Source organism: Cyprinodon tularosa, unplaced genomic scaffold (assembly GCF_016077235.1).
Source record: "Cyprinodon tularosa strain WSP-4 unplaced genomic scaffold, ASM1607723v1 ctg522, whole genome shotgun sequence".
Lineage (NCBI taxonomy): Eukaryota > Metazoa > Chordata > Actinopteri > Cyprinodontiformes > Cyprinodontidae > Cyprinodon > Cyprinodon tularosa.
This window is the reverse complement of record NW_024039255.1, coordinates 507,284-519,264: the sequence shown is the minus strand read 5'-3', so window position 1 is coordinate 519,264 and position 11,981 is coordinate 507,284. Positions and strand designations below refer to the sequence as shown.

The following is an 11,981-nucleotide window of genomic DNA, read 5'->3' as shown; positions in this document are numbered from 1 at the left end:
GCTGAATTAAAAGGGGCTAAAGTTACCTACATTTATTCAAATCTAAGTATTTAAGGGTAACTGCAATGTTTCTTCATGAAGTATACCTTTTTTTCTTGTTTCTTTATGTAACTCCAGTGTTATGGGTTTTCATTGCTTCAGGTCTTTTATTTGCTGTTTGCGTGTGGGGGTGCAAACATGGCAGCTGTCATTACGAGGGATGTTCTTTAAAAGACAGAACACCAACCCAGCACCCAATCTAAACTAACTGTACCAAACCGGACGCCCCCCCATGGCCACACACAGACATCCCAAATGAGATGTTTTTATCCCACCTACCAAAAATTAAAACAATGGTTTAAACTTAGAGCAGTGCCTAGACTCAGACTTAGATTTATTTTGTGTTTTGCACAGTGCTTATAGATGCTCTCAATGCTGGGTTTAAAAAAAAAAAAAAAAAAAATCTGTTGCCATTGCTTTATCGTGATTTATTTCCTTGTATTTTTCTTTGCCTGCATTTTTTTTCATCCAAAATCCACAAAATTATAAATCCCATGTCTGTGTTCAATGGGAAAACCAGCCATTTATAGCTGCAATAAAACACAAAGAAGAGTTAAAATAAAATATAAAACAGAACAACACTCCAGTGGCAAAACTTTAATTTTATTAATAAACCAACTTTACAAAAACTGAACATTGAGAGACGGGATAATGCAACAAGGAAAGAAAAAAAGCCAAAATGAAACGAGAAAGCAGAACTAAAGAGAGAGAATAACAGCTTTAGTAATGAGGCAGACAAATTGGGAACCAAAAGGAAAAAAAAAGTGGAGAGAGGAGAGGGCAGGCTGCCAGGGTAACGCCTTAGTCGTGATACATTTTGAAGATGCAGCTTTTGATCACGCCCATGTATCTGTCCCACACAGCCTGATGTCTGAGGGGCAGAGAACAAGCAATCAGTGGCTAAATGATGCACAATCACAGCTGGCAAACAGGATTCATGAAATCTGTGCAAAGAGTGTAAATGAGGCAATCAGGGTCCCCTGAGTTATTCCAGGGGGTCCTTGGTTCTATTTATGAATATCTCTTTGTTAAGGCTTGAAGCGGTGCAGGGCTGTGTAAACTCTAAATCACATTCCTGAAAGTTTACATTAGAAACAAGGCAACTACAGTTTGAGAAACTACATGTAAGCCTTGGCATAACAGAGATGTTACCTTTAAGAATTACTACCTGTGCAGAACATTCAGCTGACGAATACTGCATTTCCTGGCTGAATTTTTAGCATGAATCAAGAGGAAACTCTGATGCCAAACACTCTTTAATATAACCACATTAACTCACTTGAACGTGTCCAGAATGTGTGCAGAGTTGGTGTAATGGGTGAGGTAGAGTTTTAAGTCAGCAGATGTCCATCGGTCTGAACGGCACGGCTCGATAAACTTGATAAGAAAAAGAAGGTAGAAGGTCATGCAGCCTTACAGGCAGAAAGATCTATGATTAGAGATCGACCGATACAGGCTTTCTGAGGCCGATGCCAATATTTATTATTTTGACATCGGTCTAACTGATCCCTGATATATGCTGGGGATATTTTTGGGCTGACTCTTGAAGCCAATATTGCTTTAATCTTCCTCTATTTGCTTAATTAAAATGATACAGTGATTAAAAAAATTATGGAGTCTCAGTTTCAAGAAAAAAATATTATTATTGATCAAATCAAACAAAAGAACAATGTATAAAGTATATGCAGGAGGGAATGCCAGTTACAGACTTAACACGATGTCAAGGCCTGGCTACTGAATGCACTAACGAATCTGCATTTGCATGCATGTACCGGCCGATACCGATACAAGAAAAAAAAGGCTAATATCAGCCAAAAATATCGGTATGTCAATGTATCGGCCTATCTCTAAGGATGATGATCTAAGATGCAGATCAGTTTACACCGACCTTCTCAACAAGATCAATGAAGAAATCTCGGACATCTTTGGTATTTGTTAACTTTGTGGCAATGTTGACGAGACCTCTGGACAGATTCTGTAATGAAAAGAGAGACAATGCTGAAATCCCTTCATCTCCTCTCATTGTAAAAGTTAATGATAGATCACATGTTAAACCAGGGGGTGTTTCTTACTTTAAAATTAGCTTCCATCTCAGGCAAAGCTTTAGTTTTTCCTCTAAGAGCTGTGCAGACCAGACTGAGAGCAGAGAAAAGAAAGAAATTCAATAAAAGCGTGCCCTTCCAGAGATTTTCTCTGCCATCTGCGAACACAGACGTGGGGTTTTCTTTTACCTTTTGTGTTGATCCAGCAGATCTTTGTCTGTGATCAAAATTTTCAGCTCTTTCAGCTCCTGTAAAAACTCTTTATCGAGATCCACGTCCATGTCTTCCACCATGTTGTCTACAAAGAGCATTTGAGTGAATTAGTTAATAGGAAATCCTATTATCTATGATCTTATAACTTTTATCAAACTGCTCCTCCTAATTGAAAACACTCAGAATTAGAAATAACTCATAGTGGGACAAGTAAAACTTGAAGGACCTCTGGTGGTCACTGTATCTCACTGAAAGAACACAAGTTAAACTGTTACTTTAGGGAGCCAGCCCACATGGTAAGCCACTTCTTTTTGAGAACAAAATCTATTTTCAACTTAAAACTAAGTTGCATGATTTAAAATGTTTATATCACATGGTAGTTTTTCTTGGATATGCAGGGTTAATATTTCAGAGTTGTATAAACATTAAATCCTGACGAATTACGATGTGACATTTGATTAACGAGCTATGCAACAGTTAAACATGATGTATGTGGAGTTTAGGTTTAAGGTGAGTAAAGGAGCCAAAGGAAACAAGCAAAATCCCTCACCGACGGCCCCAACCGTCCAGTTGTTGATAAGCTGCCCAGCACAGAAAGCAAAGTCCTGGAAGGTGAGATACTGCAGCTTTTTTTTCCCCGTCTCAAAGCGGTTGTTGGCAAAGAAAACAATGGCAGCATAATCCCTGAAAAAAAAAGAACACAGAAACAGCTCTAGTTTCCTAAGTGTTGGAATAAAAAACAATATTCACACCTAAAAAATATTTCCCCATTTTAGTTATGAGCACCACAAACTTTAAGATTAAAAAAAAAATTAAAACAACTAGTTCATAACTATAAAGTGGAAGAAAAATGATACACAGTGTTTCCAAAAATTAAGAAAATAAAAGTCCAAGAAGTGAGAATGCATTTTTTAAATCAGCCATAATTACTCTGATATCTCTGGGTAAAAGAGTGTTAGAGAACACCTCTAAAACAAACATCATGCCAAAAATAAAAAGGAACAATTCAATTCAGTTTATTTATATAGTCAATTCACAACACACCACCCAGCTCAGAATTAAAGCTGTGGAGGCGATTAAATTAATGTTAACATATGAAACAATATCCCAAACAATCTTTCATCTAACAAAATTGAAATAGTATTGAAGCGCTCATATAAAGCCTTAAATGGTCAAGCTCCATCTTATATCAAAGATCTGATTGTTCATTATGTTCTTAACAGAGCACTTCGCTCTCAATCAGCAGGTTTACTAGTGGTTCCTAGAATTTCAAAAAGTAGAATGGGAGGCAGATCTTTTAGTTATCATACTTCTCTCCTATGGAAGTGACTACCAGTTTTGTCTGTGAGGCAGACACCCTGTCTACTTTTAAGGGTAGGCTTAAAACTTTCCTTTTTTGATAAAGCTTATAGTTAGAGTGGTTCAGGTTTTCCTAAGCTATCTCTATAGTTCTGCTGCAATAGGTTTAGACTTCTGGAGGACATAGGAACCCCTTTTTCATCATTCTGCTTCATTCTATCTCTATTCTCCCACTTTTTTTAGTTAGTTTGTTAGTTGTTAGTTCAATCTCTAATCCGGATTGTCCTCGACTCGGGTGACCCGGGTTCAAATCCAACGTCTGGTCCTTTCCTGCATGTGTCTCCCCCTCTCTCATACCCCCTTTCCTGTCAGCCTACTGTCCATAAAAATTTGCCACTAGTGCCATATAAACCCAAAAAACAACAACAACAACAAAAAACAGTTGCCTTTTGTATCTCTGCTTCTTACTGTATCTCTGCTTCTGTTTCCTTGAACCCCAGTTCGCCTTGGCAGATGGCCGCTCACACTGAGCCTGGTTCTGCTGGAGGTTTTTTCCTGTTAAAACTGAGTTTTTCCTCTCTACTGTCGCTACAAGCGTGCTTAGTGTGAGGGATTGGCTTCTAGTCAATGAGTCGATGCAATCAAATGGTTTTACTTGGATAGAAACCTTTAATTTGACTGTATGATCTGGTTGAATTGTAAAGTGCCTTGAGATGACGTGTTGTAAATTGGTGCTATATAAACAAACTGAATTGAACAGCAGGAAGAAATCTACAGTTAATAGAGATTGATTAAAAGCACCATTAAAAGTGACCACCAGCCATGTAGGAGAGGCAGCAGACCCTGGAAATTGTTTGCTTTTTGGTGTACAAGCAATCGGCGACACTCTGAAGGCACCATGTCCCTCATAAAAAAAGATGGTGAAATCTGACTTTGTGAGTGGATGGAGATAAATATGAGGCCAATCCAAGGGGGAAAATCTATGTGTCTGTCACATAAAACCAAACTACGGTATATGATAACACTCTGCTGTTCCTCACTTAATACCTTGCAAGCTTGTCAGAGAGAAGGAAATGCTGACGAATGTTCTCCACCAGGGGTCCCTTTAGCTCTTCAACAACTTTGAAAACACGCTTGAAGTTGTCAAACTGAAATACAGCAGATGACGCAGGACACTTACTTAATTACAACAGCGTGACTTGAGCAACAAGCCAACCAAAGCCAATAAATTCTGCTCTGTTGAAATGTTGAAATGACTTTACACAAAACAAAAAAGAGAGAGTAGAATGAGATTTTTGTTCTACCTTAAAGCACTAAGTTTTACAGCCAGAATAAAGTCATAAAGAACAACCTGCACAGACTGGTCACTGAGTCACTTTTAGGCTGAGTTTACCTGTCGTCTGCAGCTTTTTAGTGTCACGCCTGTCTTGGCGCTGATATCATCCAAGTCTTTCTTTGTTCCTTTAGAGAGTTTCTTTCCTAAAACCTCACGTACAAACGGATCATCAAAGGCATAATATCTAAAGAACACAAAGAAGGTCAGATAAAAGTTCATAGGCTTAATTCCCAAATAAAACATAAATTAATGGGAACTAAATGAGTGGGAATAGCAGCATCACCTCTCTATAAGCATAGCTTGTCTGTGAGGAGTGATCTGGAAGAGCAGCTGATTTGCCAGTTTGGCCGGACTCTGAAGCAGACGTTCACACATCTGGAAAGTCCTGTACTGGTCCATGGTGTCGCTGAGGAGAACATCTTCAGTTGCCTCACACTCATCCAGCACGCCTGCATCCACACGTGCCTTTACTGCATCGTTCACTGTTGGATAAAGCCCAAGCCTCGTTAAAATGCGTAGTGGATCCTATTCTGATTCACATGTATTATCAATCAGTCTGAGGATCAAATCAAGCCCAACTTAAAACCAGATCTGCACAGATTGACAACTGTACACCTGTAACAAAAGGTCAGTCATCCAGTAAGTATTAAGCAGACCATGTAACTATTAAGGCTTAAACGTGGATCACAATAACACAGTTTGTCACTAGTAATGTGGAATCATGAAAGTTTACCAGAAGACATTTCTGTAATTGTATACTGAAACCCCTGATCCACTCAAGGCTGTAAATAACAAGCAGCGATGTTGATCCTAACATGCAGGGTTTGGAGGAAAAAACATTACATTCCTTGTGTTTTTTGTTTTTCTTTTTACTTGTGACCGATACTTTATCTTTTAGATTGCTTGTTCCTGGAAATTGAGTAATACTCCTTTAAAGCTCTTTGTTTATCTGAAAATTAACATCCGGCTTTTATGACCACTTTTTTTTTTGTCCTGAAGGGACAAAAAAAAAGCATTACATTGGTGACGTGTTAATTATAAGGATGAATATGAAGCGACTTTCTGTTTTAGTCCTCTGAGTTTATTCTTGTGTCTGCTCATTGTTTTTTACTTTGTTTTCTGCAGGTTGATTTCTGTTAAAATGAAGTTGTTCCTTTCCACAGTCTACAAAAACCTGCTTAGAAAGAGGGATAACTGCAAAGTCATCAACTCAAAAAATAATTTAGGTAATGTAGGTAATCTGATCATACTGTAATAGAATTAGGACAGAACTCGGATGTACAGTTAAAAGCTGATGTTTACATACACACTAAGTTATACATTAAATCAATTTCTAAATGCTACAGTCAGAATTATATGCAAGAGTTTTTAAAACATTAATTCAAAATATCTCCTTATTTGTTAGAGTTGCTCTTTTTTACAGACTGTTTTTGCTTTATTGACAGACAAGAGGAAGGGTTAGGAAGGCTTTTATTGTCATTACACTGTCACAAGTACAGAGCAGCTAAATGAACTCTCTGCGTTTAACCCCACCTCTTCAGGAGCAGTGGGCTGCCATTTTGCGGCACGCGGGGAGCAGTGTGGGGTAAAGGGTCTTTGCTCAGGGACCCAGAGTGGCAGTCTGTGGGAGTGGAGCTCAAAGTCAGAACCTCAGGATTCCAAGCTCTATGCCCTAATCAATAGGCCACCACTCTCCCTGGATAGCAGAGGAGGACCAAAGCCTTTGCACATGGTGTGGCAAACCCAACGCTCAAGGAACTGCCTTTAAATGTCCTAGCCCATGCATTTTTTAAAGCCTTTCAGAGTCACCTATAGGTACATATAACTTGACATAATGCCTTTAGAACTATGTGGGTATTCATTTGGTATAAAATACCATTGTTTTCTTCCAACCCCCGAAAAAGAACATCTGCCTTCAAAGCGAAGCTGCCACTCCCGTCTGGGTCCCGCCCATTTCACTACGTAGTCGTATAAATAACATATCCAGAGGCTTGAAAAAGTTGATTTTGTCTCTCCTTTAGTTTGTTAACCAGACAAAGTGATGTGTGTCCCCCACTACTTCACAGCTGGTGTTGTGTTCTCAGGCTTGCAAAATCATCTTTCTCCATATAATGACAGTCATGGGGCCTAAAACACATCTGTTATAGTTTCATCAGATCAGAGGATATGTCTCAACTGTAATCTGTTAATCTTTTGTTTTAAACAATGGCTTCTTCCTCCTCTGAGTGACCTTTCAGCTCGTGTTTGTACAGGACTTGGCTCACTTTGGATGTTTTGTTTCTGGGTTCAAACTAATATTTTACACTAACCAAGTTCCTCTTGGTGACGAATACCTTGCGTCTTTCCAGAGCACAATGATGTCTGTTTCTGGACATTCCCACGAGCCAGAGATTTTATTTGTGGTTTTGCCTTAAGATACATTTATAGATGTGCCTCAAATGAACTCTTATGATTTAATGAGTACATCTGAAGCTTATAAATTCATATTGATCGGTACATCATCTAACTGATATATTTGGCCACTATTAACCCTTTTTTTCTTATATAGGCCGACATGCGCAAGCGTTGGCCGTACGGCTGAAACAATTAATCAGATTAATAGATTATTGAAATAATTGTCAACTAATTTAGTGATCAAATAATCGATAACTGGAGTATAGAGACTCTAATACATGCCTTCAGCTGAAAGACTGACCCCCTCAGATCAGTAATTATACCAAGATTGTAAAAAAATTTTGATATAAAACAAATCATTTTCGTCCATCAATATTCTCTATCCAGAAGTCCTCAAGTGGATATTTTTTAGTTTCACCAGGTTTTATTTCTTAAAAAGTCTTCTTTAATGAACCTTTTGCTATTTTATTATATTTGTCAAAAAACTAATTGACAGATTAATTGATATGCAAAATAATGGTTAGTTGCAGCCCTGGTTGGCCGATTCATTGGTGCATTCAAAAGCCATGCCTTGAGATCAAGAGAAGTAGATGCTATTCTTTGTCAATCTTTTATTGATTTATTTATTTTTGTGCTTAAATTAAGACTGTAACATTTGCTTTCATTTTGTCATTTCAAAATCATCAAAAATATCAGCAGCACATATCGGAGATCAGTTAGCTACTGTTAACAAAAGTATGAACATCAGCCTTAAAAACATGTGGTTTCAACTACATTTTTTTAAATTATTGTTTTGCTTAATTAAATTATCACCTGAATCTTACTGCATGGTTCTATAACTCTTTCCTAAAAAATATAAATAATACATTTAAATCTGTATAATATATGTATAAAACTGATTAATTATGTATTTCTATAAATAAAATGGATCTGTCTTTCTGGTAAAGGTAATTAAAATGACATTTCTAGCAAATTGCAATTTTATGATGTGTGGTGTGAAAGCTTTTTTTTTACTATGAAGATCACAGATAATGAAAAATCTAAAAGAAAAAAATATGGTGTTTGTTATATTTAAATTTAAAAAATTTAAAAAGATGCAAAAATTATATTTTCTTAAAAAGCAATTGCTATACATTAACAGGCTGCATTAGTGCTCAATATTTATATAATTAAGGAGTAATTACTGAAGCCAACTATACTTTTTAGTAGAGTTTCTGTGAAGTGTTTAAATGTGATTAAAACACGGGCCTCAATATATAGCTTTCTGTAGTTTTTAGCATTACTGTTTCTAAGGGACAGATGATCTTTACATTTAGTATTTGTTAATAAAAACGAATGCTGCTCTTTTCACTGATGCATTAGAGTCATTTCCCCAACTATGTTTTGGATTGTTCTATTTAGCAGTCTGTTCGTACCTGTGTATCCATCCAGCCAAAGCTGGTAAACCTCCTCATCCATGATGGTGGTGTTACCTACAAACACATCTAACTCTACGGACATCTGCAGAAAGAAAAACAATTTCACTTTAAGAAAAGAAACTGTCTCCCGGGTGGGTTCAAAAGACCTACAATTATGTCATACCTTGATTTTGGCGATATCCACACCTTCTTGATCAGCTTAGTTTTTATTCAATGCGCGTCTTCAGTGGGAAACCTTCTGCAAGTAGGAATCAACCAATTGTACTCATTTGCTAAATTCCTTCAAGGTTAGCTTCTCTATTAGCAACGTGCGCAGCCGTTAGCGACAGCAAACGGATCACCCTATGACCAAACGGTGTATAAGGACTGGTTTAGCATGGCGACACGGTTACAAATACACAATTTAAGGTTAACTTTTTGCCATTAAAGCAATAATAAATGTTAGACGGCAAGAGGAGCCATCTCTGTAGGTGCGCAGTGTCAACAACCGCAGTCACCCACACAGCAGCACACACTTCCGGATATGTGACGTCACGCTAAAGGTCGGCGTTAAATCTTTTAAAATATGGAATAAAAACAACACAAGAAGTGAAGTAAGGAAAGTAGTTAGGTTTTTTTTAAGCACGTTTAGATTAACATTTTATTTTTGTAAAAACTGTACAGTGGCTGGAAACAGGAGATCCACACAGTAGCTATGGTTGCCATGGTGAAATTAAAGCCGCGCTGATAATGAAGCGTTTTGCCTGTGCTAGCAAATAAAAAATCATGATATAAGATTATACGGTAAACACGATTATAACTCATTTAAATTATAAATACTCTTTAGTATAAATACTCAAACTGCTATAACTACCAGATGAAGGTAAGGGACCAACATCGTGAGAAAAAACATACTTTTCTGCTAGCTGAACTCTCGCGGTATTTGTGCCTTCAAATAGGATAGAACTAACATCACTGCTGACTGCCCATTATCGATCTTGCTTGTTATGTTGTGATGACTCCCCATTGTTTATTAAGAAATATTCACATTCTCAGAACAGGTGGATGTCTTACTTCTTTTTTACCTGAGAAAACATATCTTACCTACATCCAAACAAATTTGAACTATGATTTCTCATCAAACAGCAGATATGAATAAAAGCAAGTTTTGTGTCTTTAGGAAGAGTTGAGGGCAATCTAATTGCTAGGGTTATCTCCTCCAACTGAAAAATATTTAGTGAGAGTCCCCTTGTTGCCATTTAGTCCAGAGAAAAGTTAACCAACTCTAACCAGCTGCATGGTGATGCAGATTTTAGCACTTTTGCCAAACAGAAAATTCCTGGGTTTGGTTCTAGGCCTGGGGTCTTTCTGCATGGAGTTTGTAGGTTGTTAGGCTAATTGGCATCTCTAAATTGTCCTTAGGTGTAGTTGTTTGTGGCAGGGTGTACCTCACCTTTCCTTCATTGACTGCTGGAGATAGACACCAGTGCCAAACAGACTCTGATGGATAATGGGGGAAAGATGAATTGAAGTTAACCAACCCTATCATTTCACTAGTGAGATGTTTAAGGGCTTCAAACATCTTGTTTTTCCTGTTGTTTGTCATATTTAGATGTGACCAATTCTGGTGGTTTGACTTGTGCAAGGACAATACAATTCTATTGTTGTATTCTAATTCTATTCTATTCTATTCTACAATTCTATTCAAACTAGATGGGAACTCATAGCTTGAGGAGACAATGTAAGCTGCAAGAGAGCCCTTAACTCTTCCTTTTTTTGGAATTGCGCCTCTTGAGATGGCTGCATGTTGGAGTAGCTCTGCAGGCTTTATTCTGGTGTTCTTCTTGTGAGAGCTTTGTTTCCTCAGTTTGTGGATCGGAGTTCCTTTTTTCCATTTTTCCCCCCTTTGATGTTGGATGCTTTATAACTGAAAGGATTTTTGCTGGTATTTCTTTTCCTTTCTGGAGATTTCTGATTCGTAACCATAACAACCATAACATGTTGGTTGGTTAGTTGTTTTTTTATGCTGTTGAGCAGCTGATTAACATCTTTAAAGCTGAAATAATACTTCAACTGTTCTCCATTTTCCAGAACATTTCTTTCTATTTCTTGCTGTCTGATAGCATTGTTTGCATCCACCATTGCATATTTTTCTGCTGAGTCTAAATGGATGCCTCTTCCACCTCTTCTAGGATATCTTGCAATCATTTTAAAGGCACAGAAAAAAAACTTGCAAAATGTTCTTTACTTTTTCACTGCATAACACTATCCCACACTAAATATGTGCTGTATACAGATATTAAAAGGTGATGTCCCAGTGCAAGCCTCTGATAGTGCATAGCAATATAGTGTTTCCCTGATTTCATCTGGAGTCCGTCTATGTGGTCCGCCCCTTCTTCCTCTTCTTCCCCCAGTTTTGTCCCCATCTTCCATGTATCCTCACCCCTCTTCCATGAGGCTGTCTTCCATGTATTTCCGTTTTGTAGATACAGCTGCACCTTATGCCGATCCTGTTTCCTAGTGAATACCTCAGTATATAACCAGGTTTACCTAAGAAAAGTTATTTATGGACATTTTCAAGGAAAAACATTACAGCTATTTTAAGGTGGATGTACAGAACATTTGAAAACATGCTCAACAATGTTGTGTGCAATTATGCAAGCAATCAAATTAATTATTAGTTGTATGAAAAATGACAATTCTGCATTACAAGTATAGTTCATTTTTACAGACACTCTAGAAGCAAGTTGTCAAAAGCGAGTCAAAAGTGATCCTTCTGCAGATATTTTGTATTTACTCAATTGCTTCATTCCAAAAGCATAGGCTATTGAATGAAATTAACATTGAACTGCCACTAGGTTTTGTTCAAATTTATATATATATATATATTTTTTTTTTTAGCAATTCCTCAACGTGACAAAGAAAAACTGTAAGTATTTCATATTTATATAAGGCATAGGCCACAAAATGTTCTCTTCTGGCTTAAGGGTCCCAAGTTAGAATCCCGGTGCTATTGCTGGGATTTAATCAGCATTGGTGAAGTGTTTATGTGTATAGCAACCGTGCTTCTGTCTGTGTGCCCCAGTGCAGCTGTGGCTACAATATATCATCATGGGATTGATTATGTTACAGTGATGATACTCAGCTATATTTGCATAAATCCAGAAACATTAGTGTGTGTTGTTAATCTTTTGAGACTATGCACCAGTTTAATTAAATATAGCCCTGATAAATGTTGAATTTAAACTATTAAGACTAAGG

The 11,981-nt window shown here is 37.4% G+C and overlaps 1 protein-coding gene across 1 annotated transcript; it reads right to left on the bottom strand.

Moving 5' to 3' along the window:
* Positions 1–621: 621 nt before the first annotated feature.
* fibpa (fibroblast growth factor (acidic) intracellular binding protein a) lies at positions 622–9,258 on the bottom strand. The gene is made up of 11 exons (XM_038304001.1): positions 8,905–9,258; positions 8,739–8,823; positions 5,213–5,411; positions 4,987–5,113; positions 4,641–4,741; positions 2,845–2,978; positions 2,271–2,379; positions 2,112–2,175; positions 1,928–2,014; positions 1,319–1,416; positions 622–910 (listed from the first exon to the last, which is right to left on the bottom strand). Exons 2-11 carry the CDS (start codon positions 8,821–8,823, stop codon positions 841–843), a joined length of 1,074 nt encoding a protein of 357 aa, XP_038159929.1. The 5' UTR covers positions 8,905–9,258; the 3' UTR covers positions 622–840.
* Between the last annotated feature and the right edge of the window lie 2,723 nt (positions 9,259–11,981).

Excerpts from the sequence above, each read along its gene's own strand:
- fibpa (XM_038304001.1), bottom strand. The coding sequence starts at position 8,823 with ATGTCCGTAGAGTTAGATGTGTTTGTAGGTAACACCACCATCATGGAT. Across the intron at positions 2,380-2,844 it reads CTGGACGGTTGGGGCCGTCG|ACAACATGGTGGAAGACATG; the intron begins GTGAGGGATTTT and ends TGCTCTTTGTAG. Across the intron at positions 2,015-2,111 it reads AGATGGAAGCTAATTTTAAA|AATCTGTCCAGAGGTCTCGT; the intron begins GTAAGAAACACC and ends TTTTCATTACAG.